This window comes from Symphalangus syndactylus, chromosome 8 (genome assembly GCF_028878055.3).
Source record: "Symphalangus syndactylus isolate Jambi chromosome 8, NHGRI_mSymSyn1-v2.1_pri, whole genome shotgun sequence".
Classification (NCBI taxonomy): domain Eukaryota; kingdom Metazoa; phylum Chordata; class Mammalia; order Primates; family Hylobatidae; genus Symphalangus; species Symphalangus syndactylus.
In genome coordinates, this window is record NC_072430.2 from 131,426,358 (window position 1) to 131,448,228 (window position 21,871).

General features: G+C 46.8%; 1 protein-coding gene across 1 annotated transcript in view; it reads right to left on the bottom strand.

The window, feature by feature from the left end:
• Positions 1–10,844, bottom strand: part of IRS1 (insulin receptor substrate 1) — a 61,524-nt gene extending 50,680 nt beyond the window's left edge. The window contains exon 1 of the mRNA XM_055290812.2: positions 5,978–10,844. Coding sequence (XP_055146787.1) covers positions 5,999–9,727 — 3,729 coding nt within the window. The 5' untranslated portion in view covers positions 9,728–10,844 and the 3' untranslated portion in view covers positions 5,978–5,998. The remainder of the gene's footprint in view (positions 1–5,977) is intronic.
• Between the last annotated feature and the right edge of the window lie 11,027 nt (positions 10,845–21,871).

A 21,871-nucleotide genomic window follows, 5' to 3' on the forward strand; every position in this document is an offset into this window, starting at 1 on the left:
AAGAAGCTATTTTCCTTGAATACAATTTCCAGTAACTTTGTAACATGAGGAAATAATTGAGGAAATGGCTTTCTTTAAAACAAAACAAAACCTTAAAACTGTGAAATGTTCCAATATACTAAATTACCAACCCATCAAAATAAAAGGAGCCATTTATATACTATTGAGCTAAGACACATATCTGATTATAGTGAAAGGATTGGAAAAGAATAAGTCCATGGAGTTTCTTAAGAGGCAACAGACTATTTTAATGACTTGTGAAATCCACATGGAGGGACAAAAAAGGTCGGAGCTTCTGAATATACTGGCAACTCAACAGCCAAGATATCACAGTGTTGGAAAAGCAGTGTTGGCTCAACTAACTAATCAAAAACCCTAAAGCACAAAAAATCTGGACAATACTAATTTTGCCAGCAAGAGAAATATTGAGTTGTTTCATACACCTAAGAGAGAAAAATAAAGCTAAACAAAAAATTGTGGAAGACCTCCTATAGTCCCCAGTTGGCTTCTCAAATTTCCTTTCCATTCACTTAAATGGCTATCTCACTGAAGAACACTGATGGTACAAATGAGAAACATTATCCACAAACACACCACCCCTGAAAAAGAGGTGATTTCCAACAGGATGCATGTGCTAATTTCCGCAGTGTGCACTGGTTAAAGCTTACTCTATAGTGTGGGGAGGGGTGGGATGTTTCTGAGCGCTGACCTTAGGATGTAGGAACTAGCAGGTGCCTTGCATTCCCACACACATTTTATTTTTAAAAAGGCGGAAGGAAGAGGAGCATAATCCAGTCTAGAGATGGTTCCAAAAACTTAGGCTGGTCAGCAAGGAGGGTTTGTCTTAGGGTTTGTTAAAACTTGAAAATGCTCCCTTGAAGCAAGAAAAGTTAATGTCAGGCCTGAATCAAACAATGTTTTCCTTCCAGGCCCCAGTCTGTCCATAAAGAATGTCTGATCCAAAGGCTAGAAATGGACAGAACAGGCTATTCCAATGCTTTATCATGACCCTGTCAACAGCTTCTTCGGAAAGAATCCTCATTGCAACTGACCCATTAAAGAGTATCAGTCATTTTCTCCATAACATTCCTATGTTTAGAGCTGCAAAGGAGGTTAGAATAATTTAGAACAAAATCCTCAAGTTACTGATGAAGAAATAGGTCCAGAGAAATTAAGTGACTTGCCCAAGGTCACTCAGCTAGAGAAGGGCACAGGCTGTGTTGGAGCCCAAGATCTCTGGCTCCCAAGAACTGCTTTTTCCATTGCATCATTTAAGATAGCACAAAGGTGTTTTCCTGGAATTCTGATTTAAGAAAAAAAAAAAGGTGGCATGCCCTTTGGATCCCAAGTCTCTTCCTGTAAGGCAATGCTGGAGATAGTGTTTATTGAGGGGGAACTCAGAGAAATGACTACAATATATGCAACTTTTATGGATTTATTTTTAAAATAAAAAGCTACCTAAACAATTGCAAACATTAAGCAAATTATTAGCTGCTCAAACTTTTCTGGAACAACAGAGAAACTCTCTCCCACTGCTCAGTAGCAGTTTTGGGGCACAACATTTGCACTTGCTTGGTACGTTTCCACCTGTGATGTTTCACTTGGCCCCTCAGAAAAAGCGCTGCCCTGGGATCTTATGATTCAGTGACGCAAGAGGGACGCTGGCTGGTGAGAAATGCTTATTTGAGAGGGAAGGAGGAGGAGGAGAAAATACTCCCATAGCATTTTTCTTTCTTATTTTCCTTATTTTAGAAAGGCCAAATCTGAACACATTTTCCATCCCATATAGTAATATATCTCACATAATTTTGGTTACTGGAGGGTACACAACACAAATCTAGCAAGCTTTCAAAATCGATGTGCCCAGCCTAAATTGACGGGCTGTCACTGGGACTGTCAATGACGGAAAAATGAATCTGTGTCTGAGAACGCGACAGCATTTCCTCCAAGCCTTTAAGGAACACACTACCCAAACCCTTGTCACACCGGGTTCTCAGAATCTGCAAGCTGCAGTCCCGTCTTTCATTTCGCTGTGAGCTCCCTCACAGCCCAGGAGGATGCGTTTTCCCAGCTCTTACCTAGCTCAGGTGCTTTGCAGTAAAGTGTATGGAGCCTAGGGCACTTTCAAGCCAAAGGAATTCCCCCTCCCCCCATGACCCAAAAGGATGGCAGCCGCAGCACTCGCAGGTCTCTCTCCCTCCCTTTGTTGAGGGGGGCGGGCAGGAATCGCGGGCCGACTCCACCCGGCCCGCAGGCCCGCAGCCACGTGCGGGACTCCCTCCTGCTCGCGGATCTCGAGATGGGAAAACGAAGGAACGTGGCCTCGTAGTAAACCGTAGTAAAGACAGGAGGGAAACAAAATGGGGCTCGTCACATGGTTACGGCCTGGATTTTTCTCAATTAAAAATAAAAGGAAGTGTGTGTTTCCGGCCCCCGTCCGTGGGCTGGTTGGACTTTTTCATTCTTAGAAGTCTGATCGAAATGCAAGAATACGGCTGAGGGCACAACGTCCTCAGTCGGCGGGCGCGGTGCGGAGGGGGCCTGTGGCCCAGCTTGTGGGCACCCGCGGGAAAGAAGTGCCAGGCGGGGTGGCAGAAAGCTGCCCAGAGACGCCCGCTCGCCACCACCGCCAGGGAACCCGCGGAGAGCCCCGCCCCGCGCCCACCGCGGCTCAGCCGTTTCACACGCTGATTGGCTGTGGTGGGGGCCAATCAGCGCCCAGCCGCCCCGCCCGCCCGGGACCCGGAGCCGCGCTGCTGTGCCCGAGGGCGGGGCCTCGCCCGCCAGCGCCGACCACGCGGCCCGGGAAGGGGCTCGGCTGCCCGGGATGACCCGAGACGGGCGGGGGCGGGAGACCCGAGGGCGGTCTGGCTGCAGATTCCCCCACCCCGGGCGAAAGGGGGCTCGGAGGAGGGAGGAGAAGGAATGCAGGAAGCGGAGGTGACCCGGAAAAGGGAAAGTGCCAGGGCCGAGAACCGGGTTTGCGCCAGCCAAAAAGGCCACACGGCTGGGGAAAGGGGAGGGAGGGGAGGCAACCTTGGAGGTACGGAATCCTTGACATCACAAAAAAGGAAACAGAATGAAAAAGAAATGGAAAGAGTCTTTTTCTGTTTGTTTTTTTCTTTTTTTTTTTCTTTTAAAGGGGGAGGGCATAACAAAGAATGACAAAAACAAAACAACTGAACCCAAAAGGCATGGCTGGGGTCTGTGTCTTTGTCAGCTGCAGTTTCAAAACTAAAAGACAAATTTGATGCCGGGTAAAGGTGGCAGGGCTGCTATGACCGAGTCTGAGAGGCTCTTTTTGCCCTGCTTCTTGGGCTCTCAATTTACTCTCTGCAGAGAGTGGGCCACAAGTACTGCGAAATTCTGAAAAGGAGCAAAAGAAAAAAAGGACAATGTCAGGAACATGAAATAAGAGGTGGAAACAAAGGGATGGCAGGGATAGTACTAGAAAACGAGCAGGCCAGAACTAAGAGGCTATGCAAGAGAAAGGGCAGGCAGAAAAGGTCACTGGACTACAGGTAAAGCAGAAAGGCTTCCAACAAGTCGAGCTCCTGAGCTCAGCGCTTCACAAGTGTTCTCCTCTAACAGACAATGAAAAATTTTAAACAAGCCGAGATGTTTCAACAGAGCGCACGCCTCATCATACCTCTATTCCTTTCACCGAGTCTCAGGTTTTGCCTGAGAAATGAGGAAAAGAAGCAAAGACAGCAATTCCTGAGGAAGTGAGGAAAATAATGTTTGCACACACATACTCATTCGGAGAAGAAGCTGTTTGCCACTCACAGGTCTGACTTCTGTCTGTTTCAGATAACTATGGAATAACATCTTTGGACTCAACAGGGCACAGGCAAGCAAGCAGAATTGAGGATGTGAATGTGCCAGGTAGCATTTGGTGCCTCACTTGAAACACCGACACAAACATCTCAAATACGCATTGTAGAATTTTCCTGGCACGGTGCAAAGCATGGTCTATTGTTACTCCAGAATTATTAGAAATAGGATTATATGATTATTCCAGAATATTTTATTTTCCCAAAGAAGGTTAAGGATAGAAGTTTGTAGAGTTTTTGTTTTTTTAATGCATCCAACACATAGGAGAATTTTATTTTAAAGCCCTTTTTAAAAATGAAAATTCTAGTTGGTCATCAATTTTCTTCAGAGCAAACATCATTTATTCTACTCTGTAGAAAGAAACCTAAACAAATTAAGATGACAAGTAAGAAAAACTTACTCTCTTCATCTCCTTTAAAACCAAAATTTTAGTTCTGCTGGGCTGGTTTCCTTCAAATTCTCATTATTTTACCAGTGAGGCACTTTATAATACAAATGCTTAAAGTGTTGAGGGATTCTGACTCCCCAAAACATCATTTGATATAACAAGATTTGTACTGTTGACGTTGATATACACAATTAAATCTTTCTTCTAGTGAATGATGAAAATAAATGTTGAAGTAAATACCGATCAAATAAATGCTTTTTGTAACATATCACCTAAAATCTTCATTTGGGTGTTCATATACCTTTTTATTGTTCTACAAAATAGAGAATTATATGGATCAAATATTGGAAACAGAATTAAGAAGACTATGAACACATGATAAATAAATACCTATCAATAGGAAACCAGGGCACAGATTAATTTCTTATGAATGGATACAAATTTAAAAAAATCAGTGCTTTTAAAAGCTCATTCTGTGGAGCATAGATAAAATTCACAAGATAATCAGTTTGTCAGAGTAAAGTGTTTCCAAATGCTGGAAACTTCTGCATTGCCAGCTCATCACATTATTTGCAAACTGTACTCCTCTCTTCTACCCACAATTATGACCACCAGAAAACAGGATCAACAGAACGAAGGGCAGGCTAATTTCCTATTACAAATGTTTTTCATTTTCAATACGGCATTAGCCACAGAAGACCTAAAGCCAACTTTCAGCATTTACTGCGGTGTCTACTCTTGAACTTAAAGGCACACAACAAATACCCTAAAAGTGGAGGGTATACAGTTTAGCCCTTCTATTCAATGCAAAACAAAACAAAACATATTAAGGCATGTTCCTGACTTAGTATGCATTCTTCTCAACAAATAAAAGTAATTTTACAGAAGATATATGGTAGCCCCCAAATGATATCTGTAATGTCTCAGTGCAAGAAGAGATAACTGTAAGGCAGACATCCTAGGATGAACTCGCATAACTCTTAATAATGGGTCCCAGACACATACAGTTTCCTGCATATCCTGTACGAGGGAGGCCAGGCCCGTGGGATGGTGGGTCGGCGTGTGAATAATATTTCACAAATCCTGGTACATGAACAAAAGGACAACGTCACCCATAATTACTTTCTTGAGAGATCATAAAATAGATAGGTACTTCTCTCTAAATACGTATTTCTAAAAAGCTCCTACTCCTGATGTTTTTAGGGCAGGATAAATAGAAATCAACGCTTCCCGCTGCTGTTTATGTTACCCTGGTATTATGAAATCACAGAACAAAAGTACAGAGAACAACTCGATAAGATCACCCTTAAGGGCTCCCAGAAACTATTAAGATAGTTTAAGATAAGGAAGGGTTTAGCCCCTGTGTTAACAAATATTTTCTGTAGAACTGTCCCTTCCGGGGGCTGATCTAAATATATAGTGAAAAGAAAACTTCAACAACAAATCAAGCTTCTTACGTAGGAACTCTACAAACCTCAGAACTGGCATAGGATATACGTTTTAAAAATACTGCAGTAACTACTTCACTTGGGAATTCTCGAACGAAAAAGCCCTCCTGTGGCTGCTCCTACATGTTTGTTTGACTCTCTGCCAGATGTCAGTGTGGGGTAAGCATCTTGTGTGCCCTGAGAATGTAAGTGCATTCTCCCTGAGGAAGCAGTGGGAAAGAACAGGAAGGGGCAGAGGCGAAGAACAGAATTCAAGCACAAGGTTAAAAGCAGTTTTGTCTTCTGACTTTGTCACCATGAAACGCACCTGCTGTGATGTCCAGTTGAGCTACTGACGGTCCTCTGGCTGCTTCTGGAAACTGATGCTGGCATAGGCGCTTAAATCCTCACTTGAGCGGCGGGTGGAGCTGCTCTCACCGCTGCCCAGGGGTTGATGAGGGGGTGGGGGTGGGGGAGGCTGCGGTTCAGGGGTGCACTCCTGAGGGCGCTGTTTGAAGTCCTTGACCAAATCCAGGTCTATGTAGTTAAGACCATTCTCCAAACCCCCAGCAGCCCCACACAGTTGGGCTGGCTCCTTGGGGGCTCCCCCAAGCTCCCCAGGCCTCAGCCACACATTCTCAAAGGAAGCAGAGCTGTGGCGTTTCACATCCTCGCTGCTGCTGCTGCTGCTACCGCCACCGCCCCCTACTGCTGCCCCTGCTCCAAAGGGCACTGTGTTGCTCACCCGGGTGGCACTGGGTGTTGAGGAGAAGGTCTCAGAGCTATGCCTCCGCCGGCACCCTTGTGGGTCTGCACGGATCACTTTGGCACTCTGGTTGCGGTTAGGACTGAGGTTCACCCGGGTGAAGGCGCTCATGCCCCCAGGTCCTTGTGGGCCCCCCAGCAGGGACGAGTGGGCAGCCAGCTCTGCTGCCCCTTGAGGCCCAGTCGGGGAAGCAGAGGCTGCTGAGGATGAGGAGGCAGCAGCCATGGTGGCCCTGGGCAGGCTCACCTCCTCGGCAGCAATGCCTGTCCGCATGTCAGCATAGCTTACAGGGGCAGCTGGCGAGGTGTCCACGTAGCTCTGACGGGGACAACTCATCTGCATGGTCATGTAGTCACCCTGGCTGCTGGGCACTGCCCGGGTAGGCCTGCAAATGCTAGCAGCCCCGGGAGGTGCGGGGCCCAGTCTGCCCATCTCGACCCCAGTGCTCTCCTGCCAGGCTGCCCTCCGGCCCGGCCCCAGGTCCATCTTCATGTACTCCTCAGTGCCAGTCTCTTCCTCTCTGGGAGCTGGCTGGAGCTGGGATGGACACCTGACAGAAGGTGAGCTGTGGGAAGCCACCGGGCCAGACAAGTAGCCAGGCTGATCACTCCCAAATTCAATATTGACATATTCCCCTGGGCTCTTGGGTTCTGGAGGGTGCAGCAGGGGCTGCTGCTGCTGCTGCTGCTGCTCTCGGGCCCGAGGTAAGGTGCTGGCCTTGGGATCCCCCAGGGACAGCCTCGTTGGCCGGGCCAGGCGGCTATTGGTCTGAGCAGCTGTGTCCACCTTTCGAGGCAGATGGGGCTGCAGAACCTGATGGTGGGGATGTGGAAGGCTGGGCTCCAGCCTAGCCCCACAGTATCCCCCACCCAGGCTGTCACTGCTGGTGGAGGAGGAAGAATCATCCGCTGTTGCAGCATAGAGAAGGCGACCAGAGCTAGTGGAAAGACGGAGGTGCTGATGCCGGGCACCCTCCTCCGGCTCTCCAGGGCGCTGGGTGTGCTTAAAGGATCTTGGCAATGAGTAGTAGGAGAGGACTGGCTTGTGCTGGGGGTCCTCAGGGCCATAGTAGCAGTCGGAGGGGCTGCTGGTGTTGGAGTCCCCCACTGGTGACATGTTCATGTAGTCACCTGTGCAAGGTAAGAGCTTACCACCACTGCTCTCCACTGGGGGTTTGGGGTGAGGCAAGATATGAGAGTGGTGGCCCCCTACCCCGTTTGTCCACAGCTTTCCATAGCTGCTCCCGGAAGGGACGGCATTGCTGCTGCTGCTGCTGGGGCCACCTCCAATGTCAGGAGAGCAGCCTCCGCTGGGAGACATCATCATGTAGCCATTGGGGTCCACTCTCTGGGGATGGCGTCTGATGGGATTGATGATCTGCTGTGGGGCAGACACACTCTTGGGGCTCATGGGCATATAGTCTCCACTGCCCTTTCGGCTGCTGGGCACTGGGGCAACCCCTGGGGACATAGGCATGTAGCCATCATCACTGTGGAGGGTGGAGCTGTCTGGGCGGTGGTGGCCCCCCCGACGCTCCAAGGGGTGCATTTCCAGACCCTCCTCTGGGTAGGAGTGGGTGGGCACGAAGGCGGAGTGCCTGTGTCCCGGCAGTCGGCCTCCACTGCCACCTCCTGGTGGGTAGGCAGGCATCATCTCTGTATACTCCTCAATGGAAGCCACTGAGGACTGGGACGGGGTCTTCTGGTGGGTAATGGTAGGGGATGTGCCTGCCGAGTGAGTTCTCTTTCGGAACCGATTATCCAGATCTGCAGCACTGGCTGCTTCATCCCCAGCCAAGGCTGGACTCGTGCCCAAGCCTGTTCCTGGGGCGTAGCGGTGGCCATTGCCACCCCGAGACAAAATATAGTGACCGTTGGGGGCGGTCAGGGTGGAGGGCCCCTTGCCACCCATGCAGATATAGTTGCTTAGCTCCTCCTCACCGCGGGCTGGTGGGGTGTGGCCCAGGGAATCCGGAGTGACACTGCGGAAGGAACTCCGGAAATCACAGGGACTGGAGCCATACTCATCCGAGGAGATGAAACCGCCATCGCTGGGGGAACCAGACACCGAAGCACTAGATCGCCGTGGGAAGAGACAATCCGAGGTGGAGCCATGGCCACTGGTGCTGCTGGACGACAGACTGACCGGGCTGGTGGCCGAAGGCGAGCAGCGGGAAGCCGGCATGGGGATGGAGCGGCTGTGGTTGAGCGGGGGATGCAGCCGGGCGCTGCCCCGATGCCGGTGGGCGTGGGTTCTGTTGGTGCTGGGACTCACAGGGCTACCGTCCACCGAGGCTGGGCGGGACATGGTGCCTTCGCCGTCACTGGAGGCGCGGACACGGAAGGAGCCTGGCTTCCCGCCCACCATGCTGGCCGGGGAGGTGGCGGTGATGCTCTCAGTGCGCGATCTGCGCGTCAGCCCCACCTGGCTGGGCGGCGGGTTGTTGAGATGGTGCCGGCGCAGGGGCACGCTGATGGGGTTAGAGCAGTTGGACGAGGACTGGCTCTTGCTGCGAGGGCGGAACTCATCACTCATGGCCCGCATGGCCTCCAGGATGGTCTCATGCATGTTCTGGGCCACCACGGAGTCATCCACCTGCATCCAGAACTCCCCGGGCCCCGTCACGGCAGAACGGCCCACCTCGATGAAGAAGAAGTTCTCCGAGTGGCCACAGCGCCTGATGTTCATCAGCTGCAGCACCACGGCGGCTGCCTCCGAGTTCAGCTTCACGAAGCTGATGGTCTTGCTGGTCAGGCAGAGGCGGTAGATACCAATCAGGTTCTTTGTCTGACCCAGGCCCTTGGGCTTCAGGATCACCTGCCAGACCTCTTTGAATGCGGGTCCTGGGGGCACGTCACCGTAGCTCAAGTCCTCCCCAGCCTCACCAAGGCCGGAGCTGCCGCTGCAGCTGCCCCCGCCACCTCCCGCCCCGAGGGCCCCAGCTCCGTCGTGGTGGCCCTTAGCACGGTTGTGCAGCTGTAGGAGAGCCTGGTACCAGCTGTCTTGCTCGGCCTCGCTGTCCGCCGCGATGGCAAAGTGCTCGTCCCGGGTGTAGAGAGCCACCAGGTGCTTGTTCTTGGAGTCAGCCCGCTTGTTGATGTTGAAGCAGCTCTCAAGGGGGATCGAGCGTTTGGGGGCGCTCGACTTGTGCCGCCACTTCTTCTCGTTCTCGTAGTACTCGAGGCGCGCCGGGCCCCCAGCCTCGCTGGCCGCGCGCAGTACGAAGAAGCGTTTGTGCATGCTCTTGGGTTTGCGCAGGTAGCCCACCTTGCGCACGTCCGAGAAGCCATCGCTCTCCGGAGGGCTCGCCATGCTGCCACCGCCACCACCGCCGCTGAGCAGAGGGAGGCGCCGAAAAACAACCGGGTGGGGGGCGGAGGCTCCTCGCCGCGGCCCCGCACATGCAAACAGGGCTGGAGGCAGCAGAAACCCCGACTCCGAAATCCACGCCGCCCCCCGCGCCGGGGAGGGGCAGCTGAAGGAGGACGCAGCTGCTGAGCCAAGGAGAGAGCCCGACCGGAGTTTTTGGGCGCTTCACGCCCGGCAGGGAGGCAGTGCGTCCGGGGTGAGGGCAGCCCCGATTCTCCGAGAGCCAAGTCTCCTCTCAGCCGCCGCCACCACCAGGAAGGAACGAAGATGCATCTCTCGTAGCCCCGGCTGGAGTCCGGCTCAGGGAGGCGACAGTCGGGGGTCCCTGCGGTGCCCCTCCAGGAGCGCGCGCGCGCGCGCCTTCCCTCCTGAGTTCCCCTCTGGAAGTAGCGATTCCCGAGGCAAATTAAATATCCTTGGGCAGGGGGAGGCGGGTTGCCAAGTCCCAACGTTGCACAGGGTTCTCCCTCCTCCTCCTCCTTCGCCTCCTCCCACCCCCCAACCGTCCCAGCCGCCACCAGCCGCCCAAATACCAGCTCAATCGCAGAGACCGCGGCGCTGCGGCTGTTGCTGTTGCTGCTGCTGCTGCTGCCGCCGCCCGCGGGCGCGTCCTCTGCAGCCCCCATCCGGGCCCATCTCGGCGGGCGGAGAAAGTGGCTTTTCCATGCGAAACGCTACTGGGCAGCCAGTGCAGCTGGGGACCGGCCGGAGGGACAGGCTCATCCCTGCCCCTCGCTCCAGGCGGCTGGGGAGGAGGGGAGGGAACAAGGGCGAGAGGCGATGGGGGCGGTTTGGGAAGGGTTCGGGGAAGACGCCTGTTCCTCGGGAGGCGCTGCCGCTGCAGTTACTTCTCTCCTCCTCCCTCCTCCTCCTCCTCCTCGGAGAGTTGCCGAGAGCCCCAACCAAAACAAGCGGCGGCGTCTGGCTCTGCGCGCCGGCCCCCTCCGACCGCGCCGCCGTCTCACTCGGAGGAGAAAAACACGTGACGGAGCCTCCGCGCTCGGCAGCCCGGCAGCCGCCGCCGGGAGGCTCCCACCCGGGTCTCTACATTCCGGGCCGAGCCCGCCCCGCGCCCGCCCCTCTCCGCCCCCCGGCCGTGCTGCAGCGGCGCCCGCGCCGACCCCGGCGCAGCGCTAGGACAGCGCCCCTGCGCGGCCGCCAGCTCCGGCGCAGCGCCTCCCTCCCCGCGCGCCACCCAGGGCGCCCCCGGCCCGCAGGAATCCCCGCGGCGGGCGCGGGCGGGGGTGTTTGGGTGGCTACCCGAAAGCACGAGGGGAGTCTGGGAAAACGGGAGGGGGCGAGCTCGGGAAGACGCAGGAGTGAGGGTGGGGGGCGACGGGGGGGGCACTGCGGCTACAGAGCCCCGAGTGGGAAGCCGGGGGGAGGCGGGGTCGCCGGAGCTGGGCTGCCTCTTACCTATCAGGTAAGACTGACCCACGGGAGGGAGGTTTCTAGTCAAGGCTGTTTCCCCCACGAAATTTAAAAGCTAGATTTCGGCTTCAGGGCGATAGGCCATGGTGAGGGGATCTGTATTTTTGTAAGATTTTCTAAAGGACTTCTGGGCCAGCCTTCCACCTTGGGATCCCCAGATTTGTTGGCGTGAGGTACTTGGAAAGAACAGAGGGACGCCCAAAGGCAGTGACTGGGGGCAGTTATGGTCACTGCAAAAGGAGAACAGGGATCCCCAGGAAGTGTCTCACGTCCGGCGCTGTGGAATTAGCTGCTGATCAAGTAGGGAGAAAATGTAACTATCACCTTTTCTCCTGCTCCCCTTGCCCATCCGAGTGACGGGGGGATTCACACCTAAGGCTGAGGGCATGGGGGAGGGGAAATGAGAGGTCCGTTATCATATTCCGAAGTCTATCCGTGACTTTAAAAAGCTGTTAGGGACCTTCAGAGGGTTCATAAGGCCAGAACCCTATTGTGCAAATATTGGCTGAAATGTTTGTTTCACACACAGCTCCCACACCCATTGAACCACCCTATAAATTTTTAACCTTGACCACAAGGATAATAGGGAGAAAACAAGGATGGTGCCAGCTCAACTGTACAGGAAAATGGGTACTTCATGAGTGGGCCAGATCAGCAGACTGGGTCTACTTGAAGCGCCCCTTTCAGGGTCACCTTGCGGTATCAGTCTCCCCACAAGCAAACGCTCCCCAAAGTTTTTTTTATTTTTTAAGCTGACCTATAAGCAAGCAGTTTGTCCCTCCTTGCTCGCCTGGCACTAAGGACCCACAGAGATGTCACTCGGTTTAATGCTGTCTCTTTTGATGCCTGGCCCGTTTGGGGTTGCCGCACCTTTACTACGCCGGGACCCTCCTCGGCCTCAGGCTCCCAGGCACTGCAGGATGCTGGCGGGGCACTCAGCAGTCGAGGCGCTGGGCATGCTCAGTGGCCGGGACCCGCGGGGCCGCGGGGGAGCGCGCCTCGGCCCAATGCGGGCTGAGAGGCGGGGCGAGTTTCCCGGGGAGGCCTGCTGATTGGTGGGATGGCCTGTTTTTCAAGCCTTGCACTGCAGAAGGAAGGTGGGGGAGAAGGGTTGAGGGTACCAAGGTAGGTTGCAAAGCGTAGTAAAAAAAAGAAAAAGAAAAAGAAGATGATGATGAAGGAGAAAAAGAACCATAGGCGCCATTCACAGGCGTGCGATACGTAAATTAGGGGGATTGGGCATCTGCAGAGGGGCTCCTCCCCACCCAAGCCTTGGAGCCTCTCGTTTCTCCTCTCCCCTTCCTGTTCCCGGTCGTCATGCAGCCTCATCTAAACCTGGTTAATCTATAATTTGAGTACACATGTTGAATTGAAAGCCCTCCCTTCTTTTCGTCTGACAGCTTGGTGATGTGGGCACACGTGCCCACTACAGCAAGGCTATTAATAGCAGATATTTGGAAATGGAAGCGAGGAGGCACTCACAGTGACCGAAATTCTGGAGGTATAGAGTGCCTTATAGGGGGTGGGGCAGGGAGGTACAGAATAAAGAAGTCTGAAGTTGGTGGAAAAGTGTAACTGTGTGCCCGGTTTTACCCTAGACAAGAAAAAAGAGAGATTATAAAAGGGTTGTTTACTAGTAACAATGTAATCCAGATAAGGCCAAAGGGCTTTTTACAGGTTTGATGTTTAGCGCTGGGATAGGGGTAGTGGAGTACTTAAATTTTGTAAGACAACAAATGAAATCCATAGACATTTACTTTTCAAATGGCCCTGTCCCTACCTCAGTCCCTCCAACCCCCCCCCAAAAAAAAGCTAAATAAAGGTACTGTACCTCTGTGGGGGAAAAAATACTCTTTTCTGGAAGGAGGGGAGGGTTGGAAAATTTATTTGCACGTATTTTACAATTATCTTCATAGGAAGGATTTTGATCATAAAAAGCTAATTATGATAATAAACCTTTTTAAAAATATATCTCTCAGTGTTAAAGCATTTCTGCTTTAAAAAACACAATTTCAGTTGCTAAATATTCGATAAAAATTATGAAATAAACCTCACTGCTGTGACAAATTATGTTCAGACCAATGGATTTCCTATGGAAGATAATCACTGATCATAGGATATTAGTGCCATTTTTTCTATTTGCTGATGTTTTACTACCAATTTAAAGGTGGTTAATATTTGTTATAATTATACTACAGTAAATTCAATTGTTCTCTACTTTTTTTTATTAATGGGCTAACTGGAAATGCATTTACACTTGGTTCATGTAATATATAAAATAGAAAGAGACGCGTTTGTGGGAACTCATTGAAGTAATGCTGAGCAGGTAACAGTATTATTCTGTCACCTAAGCTAAATTAGTCTTTTGGCATATTGCAATGAAATACACTCTATGAAAAATTGACTCCCCACTGAAAATTCACGGAACAGAAGAGCAAGCTATTACCAAAATCTGTTGCTCAATGCTGCCATCTATAGGAGAGTTACAGCCGATTTGTGCAATATGCTAAGGTTCATTTTAAAAGAGGGCTAAAATAGTGATTCATCACAATATTGCGACAGCTATGTTGATGTCACTAATACAGTCCTAATTCAAGGAGTTAAGAGTTTACATGCTATGGATGCACTTTGGGGCAATAGGTCTACAACTAGCTTTAAAATTGAATTATTGGTTTATGTATGATACTATAGGAAAATAATGCAAAATTTATAGATTATTACATATACCTGTAAAGTGCTTGAGTTGGGTGGATGTAAAACTAAACATTTCAAAATTATAAAACACTTCTTGTATCAAAACGTATGTTTTCCTTAAGATGTATGGGTCATAACTGGAGGAGCTATTTAAATACTGGCATCTCTTAGAATTAATTTTGGCAATTTAGAACAGTGCTTGAAGGACAATTGAATGGATTTTCTCACTTTAAGATCTGTTTTTATTTAAAGATGGCTCAATAGTAATAAGCATTTGAATGCCTACACTGGCAAGGCAATATGAAATATATAAAAAGACAGCTTCTTACAGCTTTGATGGGGTAATAAGAGAGTACAAAATAACAATAGTTGATGACTAAAATGTGTGTGGGGGGGGCAGGAGAGAGAGAGATGTCAAATAACAAATAAGTGGTATTTACTTTCATGATGGATGAAATAACTACTTAATTTTTACAGAAGAGAGGAGCCTTAAGCTTGAACTTGAAATGGGCTATCGCTCAGATAAATGGCAATTATTTTTTCCCACTCAAGTTTTTTGGAACACCTACTTGTGTTAGGCACTAGGCTGGACACTGAGGATTTAGATATCAAAGACATGCTGCCCACAGGAAACTTACATTGAAAATGGCAGATGAACACAATTGCAGAGCACCATGGTCTCTTTTGTGGAAAAAATAGGCACAGGGCAAATGAGATCACATAACAACTTGCCTTCTAACATAAACATTATCAGTTACAGACAGTGCAATTTGAGAATCTGAAAGGTGCCTCTTCCCTTAAAAATTTTGTTTTCTCATGTAATTAAAATCTTTCATCTGTTTTATTTAAAAAATATAAATAGGCCAAGTAAAAGTGAGCTGAAAAGTCACACTTGGCTTGTAAATCAGCTAGATGAGGGCTTCTCAAACCCGAGGATCTTGTTAAAATGCAGGTTCTGGTTAAATGCAGAAGGTCGAGGGCAGTCTGAGGCATTGCATTTTTAACATACTCTAGGTGATGCTGAGTCTGCTGGGTAAGTAGCATAGTTCTAATGACTGATGATTAATTGAAAGGCAAAAATTTGGTGCTGTGATATGCAAGCAAGGCACTTATACTTTAGTATTATATACATATACAAAGAGAACAACAGCAAGAAAAATTCTACTTAACTAAGGCTTCATTGTATTTGGGCTTCTCTCTTTTCAATCACAGGCATCAAATCTTTCTGGTAAGCAGGAAGAGTTATTACCAAACAGTTGTGTTAGTGTTTTCCAAGGTGTAATTAAAAATGGAGATTTCTTACCTCATCCCAGTCCTACTGAACCAAAATCTCTTAGGGAAGGATGGGCGCCCCAGCATTCACAGTTTAAGCAGCATTACAAGAGATTATTATTTACATTAAAATTTAAGAATCATTGGCTTAAACACAAAGAAAAAAATGTAATTATATTCTTCCAGAATTGGCAAATGCACAGCCTTAACCAGTCAACAAAGATCTTCACCTGTGGGCTGTTTACTACAGCTGGGTGGAGCAGGAAATGACTCAAACCTGCATGAGTCTCCCAATATGAATTGATTTTCCTTTGAAGAAAATCAATTACTGGCAATCAGCTAGTGAGAATCTAGTTCTGCTCACATCTTGATTTCATCCCTCATCTCTTCTAGAGAACTGAGGGAAAATAAATGCACCAAGAACTAACATGGGATTTTTGGAAAGACAGTAATGCTCTCAACAGATGATTTCAAAACATTTGCTGTTTGGGGAGCAAATAAACCATGAAATAAACAGATGGATGAGGTTGGAAGAAAGGAGGGAGGTGAAAACTCCATGCAACTGTTTAATTCTTTCACTTCAGAATTCTACTGATTGATTGGTGATTTGGGGGATGGCGGGGAGAATCCATAACCGATATTTATCTAAAAAACTTGGTCCTGGTCCAGGCATAGTAGCTCATGTTTGTAATCCCCACAGTTTGGGAGGCAGAAGCAGAAAGATACTTCAGCCCAGGAGTTCAAGGTTGCAGTGAGCTATGATCATGCCACTGCACTGTATAGCCTGGGTGACAGAGTGAGACTTTGTCTCTAAAAATAAAAAGATGACTAGCTTTTTCTTTTTTAATTTTCTCGATTTACTTAACTATTGTATTCTCACTTTCTTGTTTGATAAGAATCGGGGGTCTCCCAGGCAATTTGTTATCTTAGACAATGCCACTAACATTTTCAGTCGTTTAATCCAGAGAAAGAACCCCCAGGTGTTTCTTTTTTCTTTTTCTTTTTTTTGAGGCAGAGTCTTACTCTGTCACCCAGGCTGGAGTGCAGTGGCACGATCTCGGCTCACTGCAACCCCCACCTCCCAGGTTGAAGCAATTCTCCTGCCTCCGTCTCCTGAGTAGCTAGGATTACAGGCATGCCCTACCACACCCAGCTAATTTTTGTATTTTTAGTAGATACGGGGTTTCACCATGTTGGCCAGGCTAGTCTTGAACCCCTGAACTCAGGTAATCCACCCCCCTTGGCCTCCCAAAGTGCTGGGATTACAGGCGTGAGCCACCACACCCAACCACTGTTTCTTATATTTGAAGAGCCAAGTGTTATATCTAGATAAGCATATGCTTAGAAAGATTTGCAGACTTTACAACACCTTTTGCTGGTTTTGCCCCCTTCTTTATCTTAAATTTGTCGTTTTGATGCAGTGCATTCTAAACTTTCTAAATTTAAATTTATATTTAAAGTCTAAAATTTGATAGCCCAAAAATGTCTTCACAGTAATCTCTCAACTTCATTTGTTTATTTTTTAATGTGAATTTCAGTAATGATGAATGTCCCATGCCCCCTATTCAGTGAGCAGGATCTAGAGGTAGAGCTAGTTGGTTTTACTGTTGGTCATATTAACAAATAATTGCTGGGTCACCATGGCCCCCTCATTCTTCTCACATCCCCTCCTTAATTGCAAGGCAAATCATCATAACTTTTTCTCAATAATGATGGATATTCCATGCTCTCTATTCACTTGGCAGGGTCTGGTGGTAGAACTAGTTGGTTTCACTAACAAAGAATTGCTGGGTCACCATGGCCTCCTCATTCTTCCCACATCCTCTCCTCAGCTGCAAGGTTAACGACCATCGCTCTCTCTCTCTGTCTCTCTCTCTCTCCCTCTTTCTTCTTCTTTTTACTGGGCCTCATCACTGCAAGGTTCTTCATTTTAAGAAAGAAAAAGAAACTGACTAGAAGCTTAAGGACATTAGCTTTCTGGGGATTGGGAAGATACAAGTTAATTTGAACTTAAGAAATTTGTAATTACATCACTTGACCTGTGGTGTTGTCTGGTGTGACTCTACAAGTGGGCAGAGGGTTACTCATATCAGAATCGCCTGTGGAATTGTTCAAATCAAAGCTTCCTGCATCCCACCTCTGATCCTTCCAAATCAGATCCTTTGTAGGTCAATGTGTAGTTCCCCCATTTCCCATTCCCACCTCCATGAGTTTTATGTATGCTAAGATTTGAAAGCCACTGATCAGACTAGCTCTAAAATCCTGGATTACAAATGAAGATATTAGGAAATATATGCAATATTGACCTCCAGCAACTGTCACAAGTTTGGTCAATAGTTTTTCTGAAATATTTTACTGCAGTGACTTTAAAACTTTTGACCATGACCTGCAGTAAAAATACATTTATAAACACATTGAACATCAGTGCACACACACACATTCAGATTCACTCATGACTAAATACAACTTACCCTTACTACCTGCAATGCACTCAGATCTTTTTACTCTTTCTTTTTCTCTCTCTTTCTCTGAATCTCACACTTTCTCTTTTTCTTTTAATGCTTTCTAAAACCCACTAAATTAATTTCCCAGCACACTAAGGTGTCATGACCTAGTCTGAAAACACCAACTTTCTATATGAATATTTCTGAATTCAAAAACTGAACAGAACAATGATCATCTCTAGATCCTTGGATACACCACCAATAGAACTCCTAAGGAGGAAATTCGCAATGCTTCCAATGGATTTGAGTTTACTTAATATTATTTTTGGTACTAACCAAGAATGATTTTTTCACTGCTTTTTTTTCCTAAGTGGTTGGGCACCAGTCTGTTCCTACTAAGCAATGAAATTTGATGCACTTAAAGTTTTCATACAGTGGAAATCTGAAGACAGGCAAAAAGCAAATTAAGAACACTGAATGTTATTCAGTTACTATTTTAAAAAATAGACATTTATCATCACTTCCCAATATTATTTCATTGTGATAATTGAGCTAATGTTGTTTGCTATATAAAGTACTGGAGGAAAAGAAGTTAGAGATTATAAATGTATTTAAAATATATTCTTGTAAATTTGTATTTTATTTTTGCATCAGTTTTGGATTGGGGTTAAAGGAGAAAATAGCTGTTTTCTTTTATAAAGAAGAAAAATTTTAAAAAACTGCTTACCAGGAATTTAAATTATTAGTTTTATTAATAATATTGTTTCATAAAAACTGGATAAAATGTTGCTATTTTGTATTTCTTAATTTACCAAATGTAAATGTCTTTGATTCCTAGGAAATTAAAATTTTAAGGGCTAATTCCCCTTCATTCAACAAATATTTACTATGATGAAGACATGTTCCATGCAGAGGAAATGGCCAATGCAAACAGCCCCTGACTGGAGGGCATGTGGCACATTCTAGGAAAGTGAGGAGGTAAGTGCAGTGTGAGCAGAGTGAGGGAGGGGAGAATAAGAGGAAGCACGCTTAGTGAGATAACAGTGGACACAATCGTAAGAGATCATGCAGGCCTTTGTAAGGACTTTGGTTTTCACTCTGGGAGGGGAAACCACTGGAGGGTGTATAATATAGCAGTGACGTAATCTGACATATTTTAAAGACACTCTGGGCTGGGCACCGTGACTCAGGCCTGTAATCCCAGCACTTTGGGAGGCTGAGGTGGGCATGGTGGCAGGCACCTGTAGTCCCAGCTACTCCAGGGGGCTGAGTCAGTAGAATCACATGAACTAGGCAGGTAGAAATTGCAGTGAGCCAACATCGCGCCACTGCACTCTAGCCTGGGTAACAGAGCGAGACCCTGTCTCAAAAAAAAAAAAAAAAAAAAAAAAGACACTCTAGAAGTTCTGTTGGAATAGACTGTTGGGAGGAGGACAGGGGTAATGGCAGAAGCAGACCTCATAAAAGGCTACTGCAGAAATATGGTCAAGAGATGACAGTCATTCATAAAGATGGTGAGAAGTAGTAAAGTTCTGAATATATTTTGAGGGCAGCATCAGCAAAATTTGCAGGTGGTTTGGATGTGACATGGAGGAAAAAGAATGTAGGATGACTCCAAGATTTTTTTCACTTGTACAACTGAAAAGATAAAATCACCATCAACTGAGATGGTGTATCAGTTTTCTATGGCTGGGTTATGAAACTACTCTAAAGGAATAATTATGAAACATCAACTCTTTTATTATGCTCTAGAATTCTATGGGCCAGGAATTCAGACAGGGCACTGTGTTGATGGCTTGTCTGTGTCCCGGCTGGGATGGCTCAAATGGTTGTGGGACTATTTGACTTGAAAGGCTGGGGCCTGGAATCATTTGAAACATTGTTCACTCATGTGTCTGGCACCTGGGTTAGAATGACTGAAGGCTACATCAACTAGAGTACTTACATCTGGTCTCGCCATGTGACTTGGACTTTTCACAGCATGGAGGCTGGATTTCAAAGGTGAGTGTCTGAAGAGAGACCATCTCAAGAGTTAACATACCAAGAGGGAGCTTCTAGAGAGGGGGTGTTCCAAGAGAATCAGACAGAAGTTGTATAGCTTTTTATGACCTTACCTCAGAAGTCAGAGCTTCATTTCTACTCTATGTATCGTGTTGATCAAAGTAGACACAAGCCCACCCAGATAAAAGGGCAGGGAACTGTAGACCACAGTTCTTGATGGAAGTAGTGTCAGGAAAAAAAAAAAAAAAAAAAACTTGTAGTCATTGTTTTAAACTACCACAGATTGAAATACTGTGGCTGAACAGGAATGGGGAAGATGGGGGAAGGTCAGGCGTTTGGTTCTAGACATGCTGAGTTTCAGGTGCTTATTGATCCCCCGAGTGGAGATATCAAGTAGGCATTTGTATATATAAACTAGATTTGAAAAGATGAGTCTGGGCTCAGGTATAAATGTAAGGATTGTCAGCCTATGAGTAGGATTTAAAGCCCATGATACTGGATAAAATCATCAAGAGAGAGAAAGTAGACAGAGAAAAGAAGAGGACAAAGATGCCAGCAAGGGAGACAGAAGAACAACCAGTAAAGTTGCTCTCTTTTAGGCAAAGGGAAGACACCATATCAGGAAAAAGAGAGTGAACAACTGAGTCAATTGCTGCTGATGGTCAAGTCAGAAGAAGACTTGGAATTAACATAAGATCTAGCATCATGTTTGTGTTATGTGTAAGATATTAACATTGATCGCAGATGCACACAATGTTTATGATCTGACTGAATTCTTTAGTGGAATCACAAAAGTTCAACACACTCAGATGTGTACAGTTGGTTAGTAGAGTTTGTAGGGATAATTATGGCAACATATTTTATATTTCCTAAATAACTTTAACTTGAAAAATTCCTGTGAGGATAGAGATACTAAAGTACAGTGGATGCTATATTGAGTCTCACTATGCAATTTAGTCGTCTTGTCTCTAAGATTAGACTTCTAAACATTCTTAAGATTTTGAGAAAGAGAGGGAGAGAGAGATACTCATATTAATAGGAAAAATTACCAAGATATGTCCTAATTTTTCAACCAAATATTTTAAAATATTTTAGACAAAAGTTTATATCTAGGAATCTACTTCTAGATTAGTCTTTACTGATTTAAAACTACAAAATAACAAATAATAGCTTTCACCTTTTTAAAAATTATTTTAAAAGATTAATGTAAGGTAATTTAGTGCAAAAGACAAATATCAATACCAACACCTAGTTTTAAGTTGGAAAATGTGAAATAAAATCTTATGTAAAATACATCAATACCCAACAATATAATAATAATGTAACATAAAATTACCATGTCATTGGTGGGACACACAATTTACTAAAGTGTAAAAACCATAACATAACTCTTGGAATCTCTATAGAACTACAAAATATAGTTGATGCTTGAACAATGCAGGCATTAGGAGTGGCAACTCCACAAAGTTGAAAATCTGCATATAACTTTAGACTCTCCAAAAACTTAACTTCTAATAGCCTACCATTGACCAGAAACTTTACTGATAATGCAGTAGATTAGCACATATTTTGTATCTGCATTATATACTATATTTTTAAAATAAAATAAGCTAGAGAAAAGTGAATGTCGACCGGGTGCGGTGGCTCATGCCTGTAATCCTAGCACTTTGGAAGGCCAAGGTGGGTGGAACACCTGAGGTCAAGAGTTCTAAATCAGCCTGGCCAACATGACAAAACCCCATCTCTACTAAAAATACAAAAATTAGCTAGGTGTGGTGGCAGGCACCTATAATCTCAGCTACTCATGAGGCTGAGGCAGGAGAATTGCTTGAACCTGGGGAGGGGGGAAGTTGCAGTGAGCCGAGATCACACCACTTCACTCCGGCGTGGGCTAAAGAGCAAGACTCTGTCTCACAAAAAAAAAAAAAAAGTGAATGTTAAGAGAATCATAAGGAAAAGAAAATATATTTACTACTCATTAAGTGAAAGTGGAGCATCCTAAAGACCTTCATCCTCATCATCTTCAGATTGAATAGGCTGAGGATGGGGAAGAAGAAGAGGGATTCATCTTGCTGTCTCAGTGGTGGCAGAGGCAGAAGAAAATCGTGGATAAATGGATCCATGCAGTTCAAACCCCTGTTGTTCAAGGGCCACCTGTATGCTTAAACACATCCCTGGGGGTTGTAAACCTAATGTTACTGTTGTTTTCATTTTGCAATTTTTCCATTTTGATATAAAAGCAAAA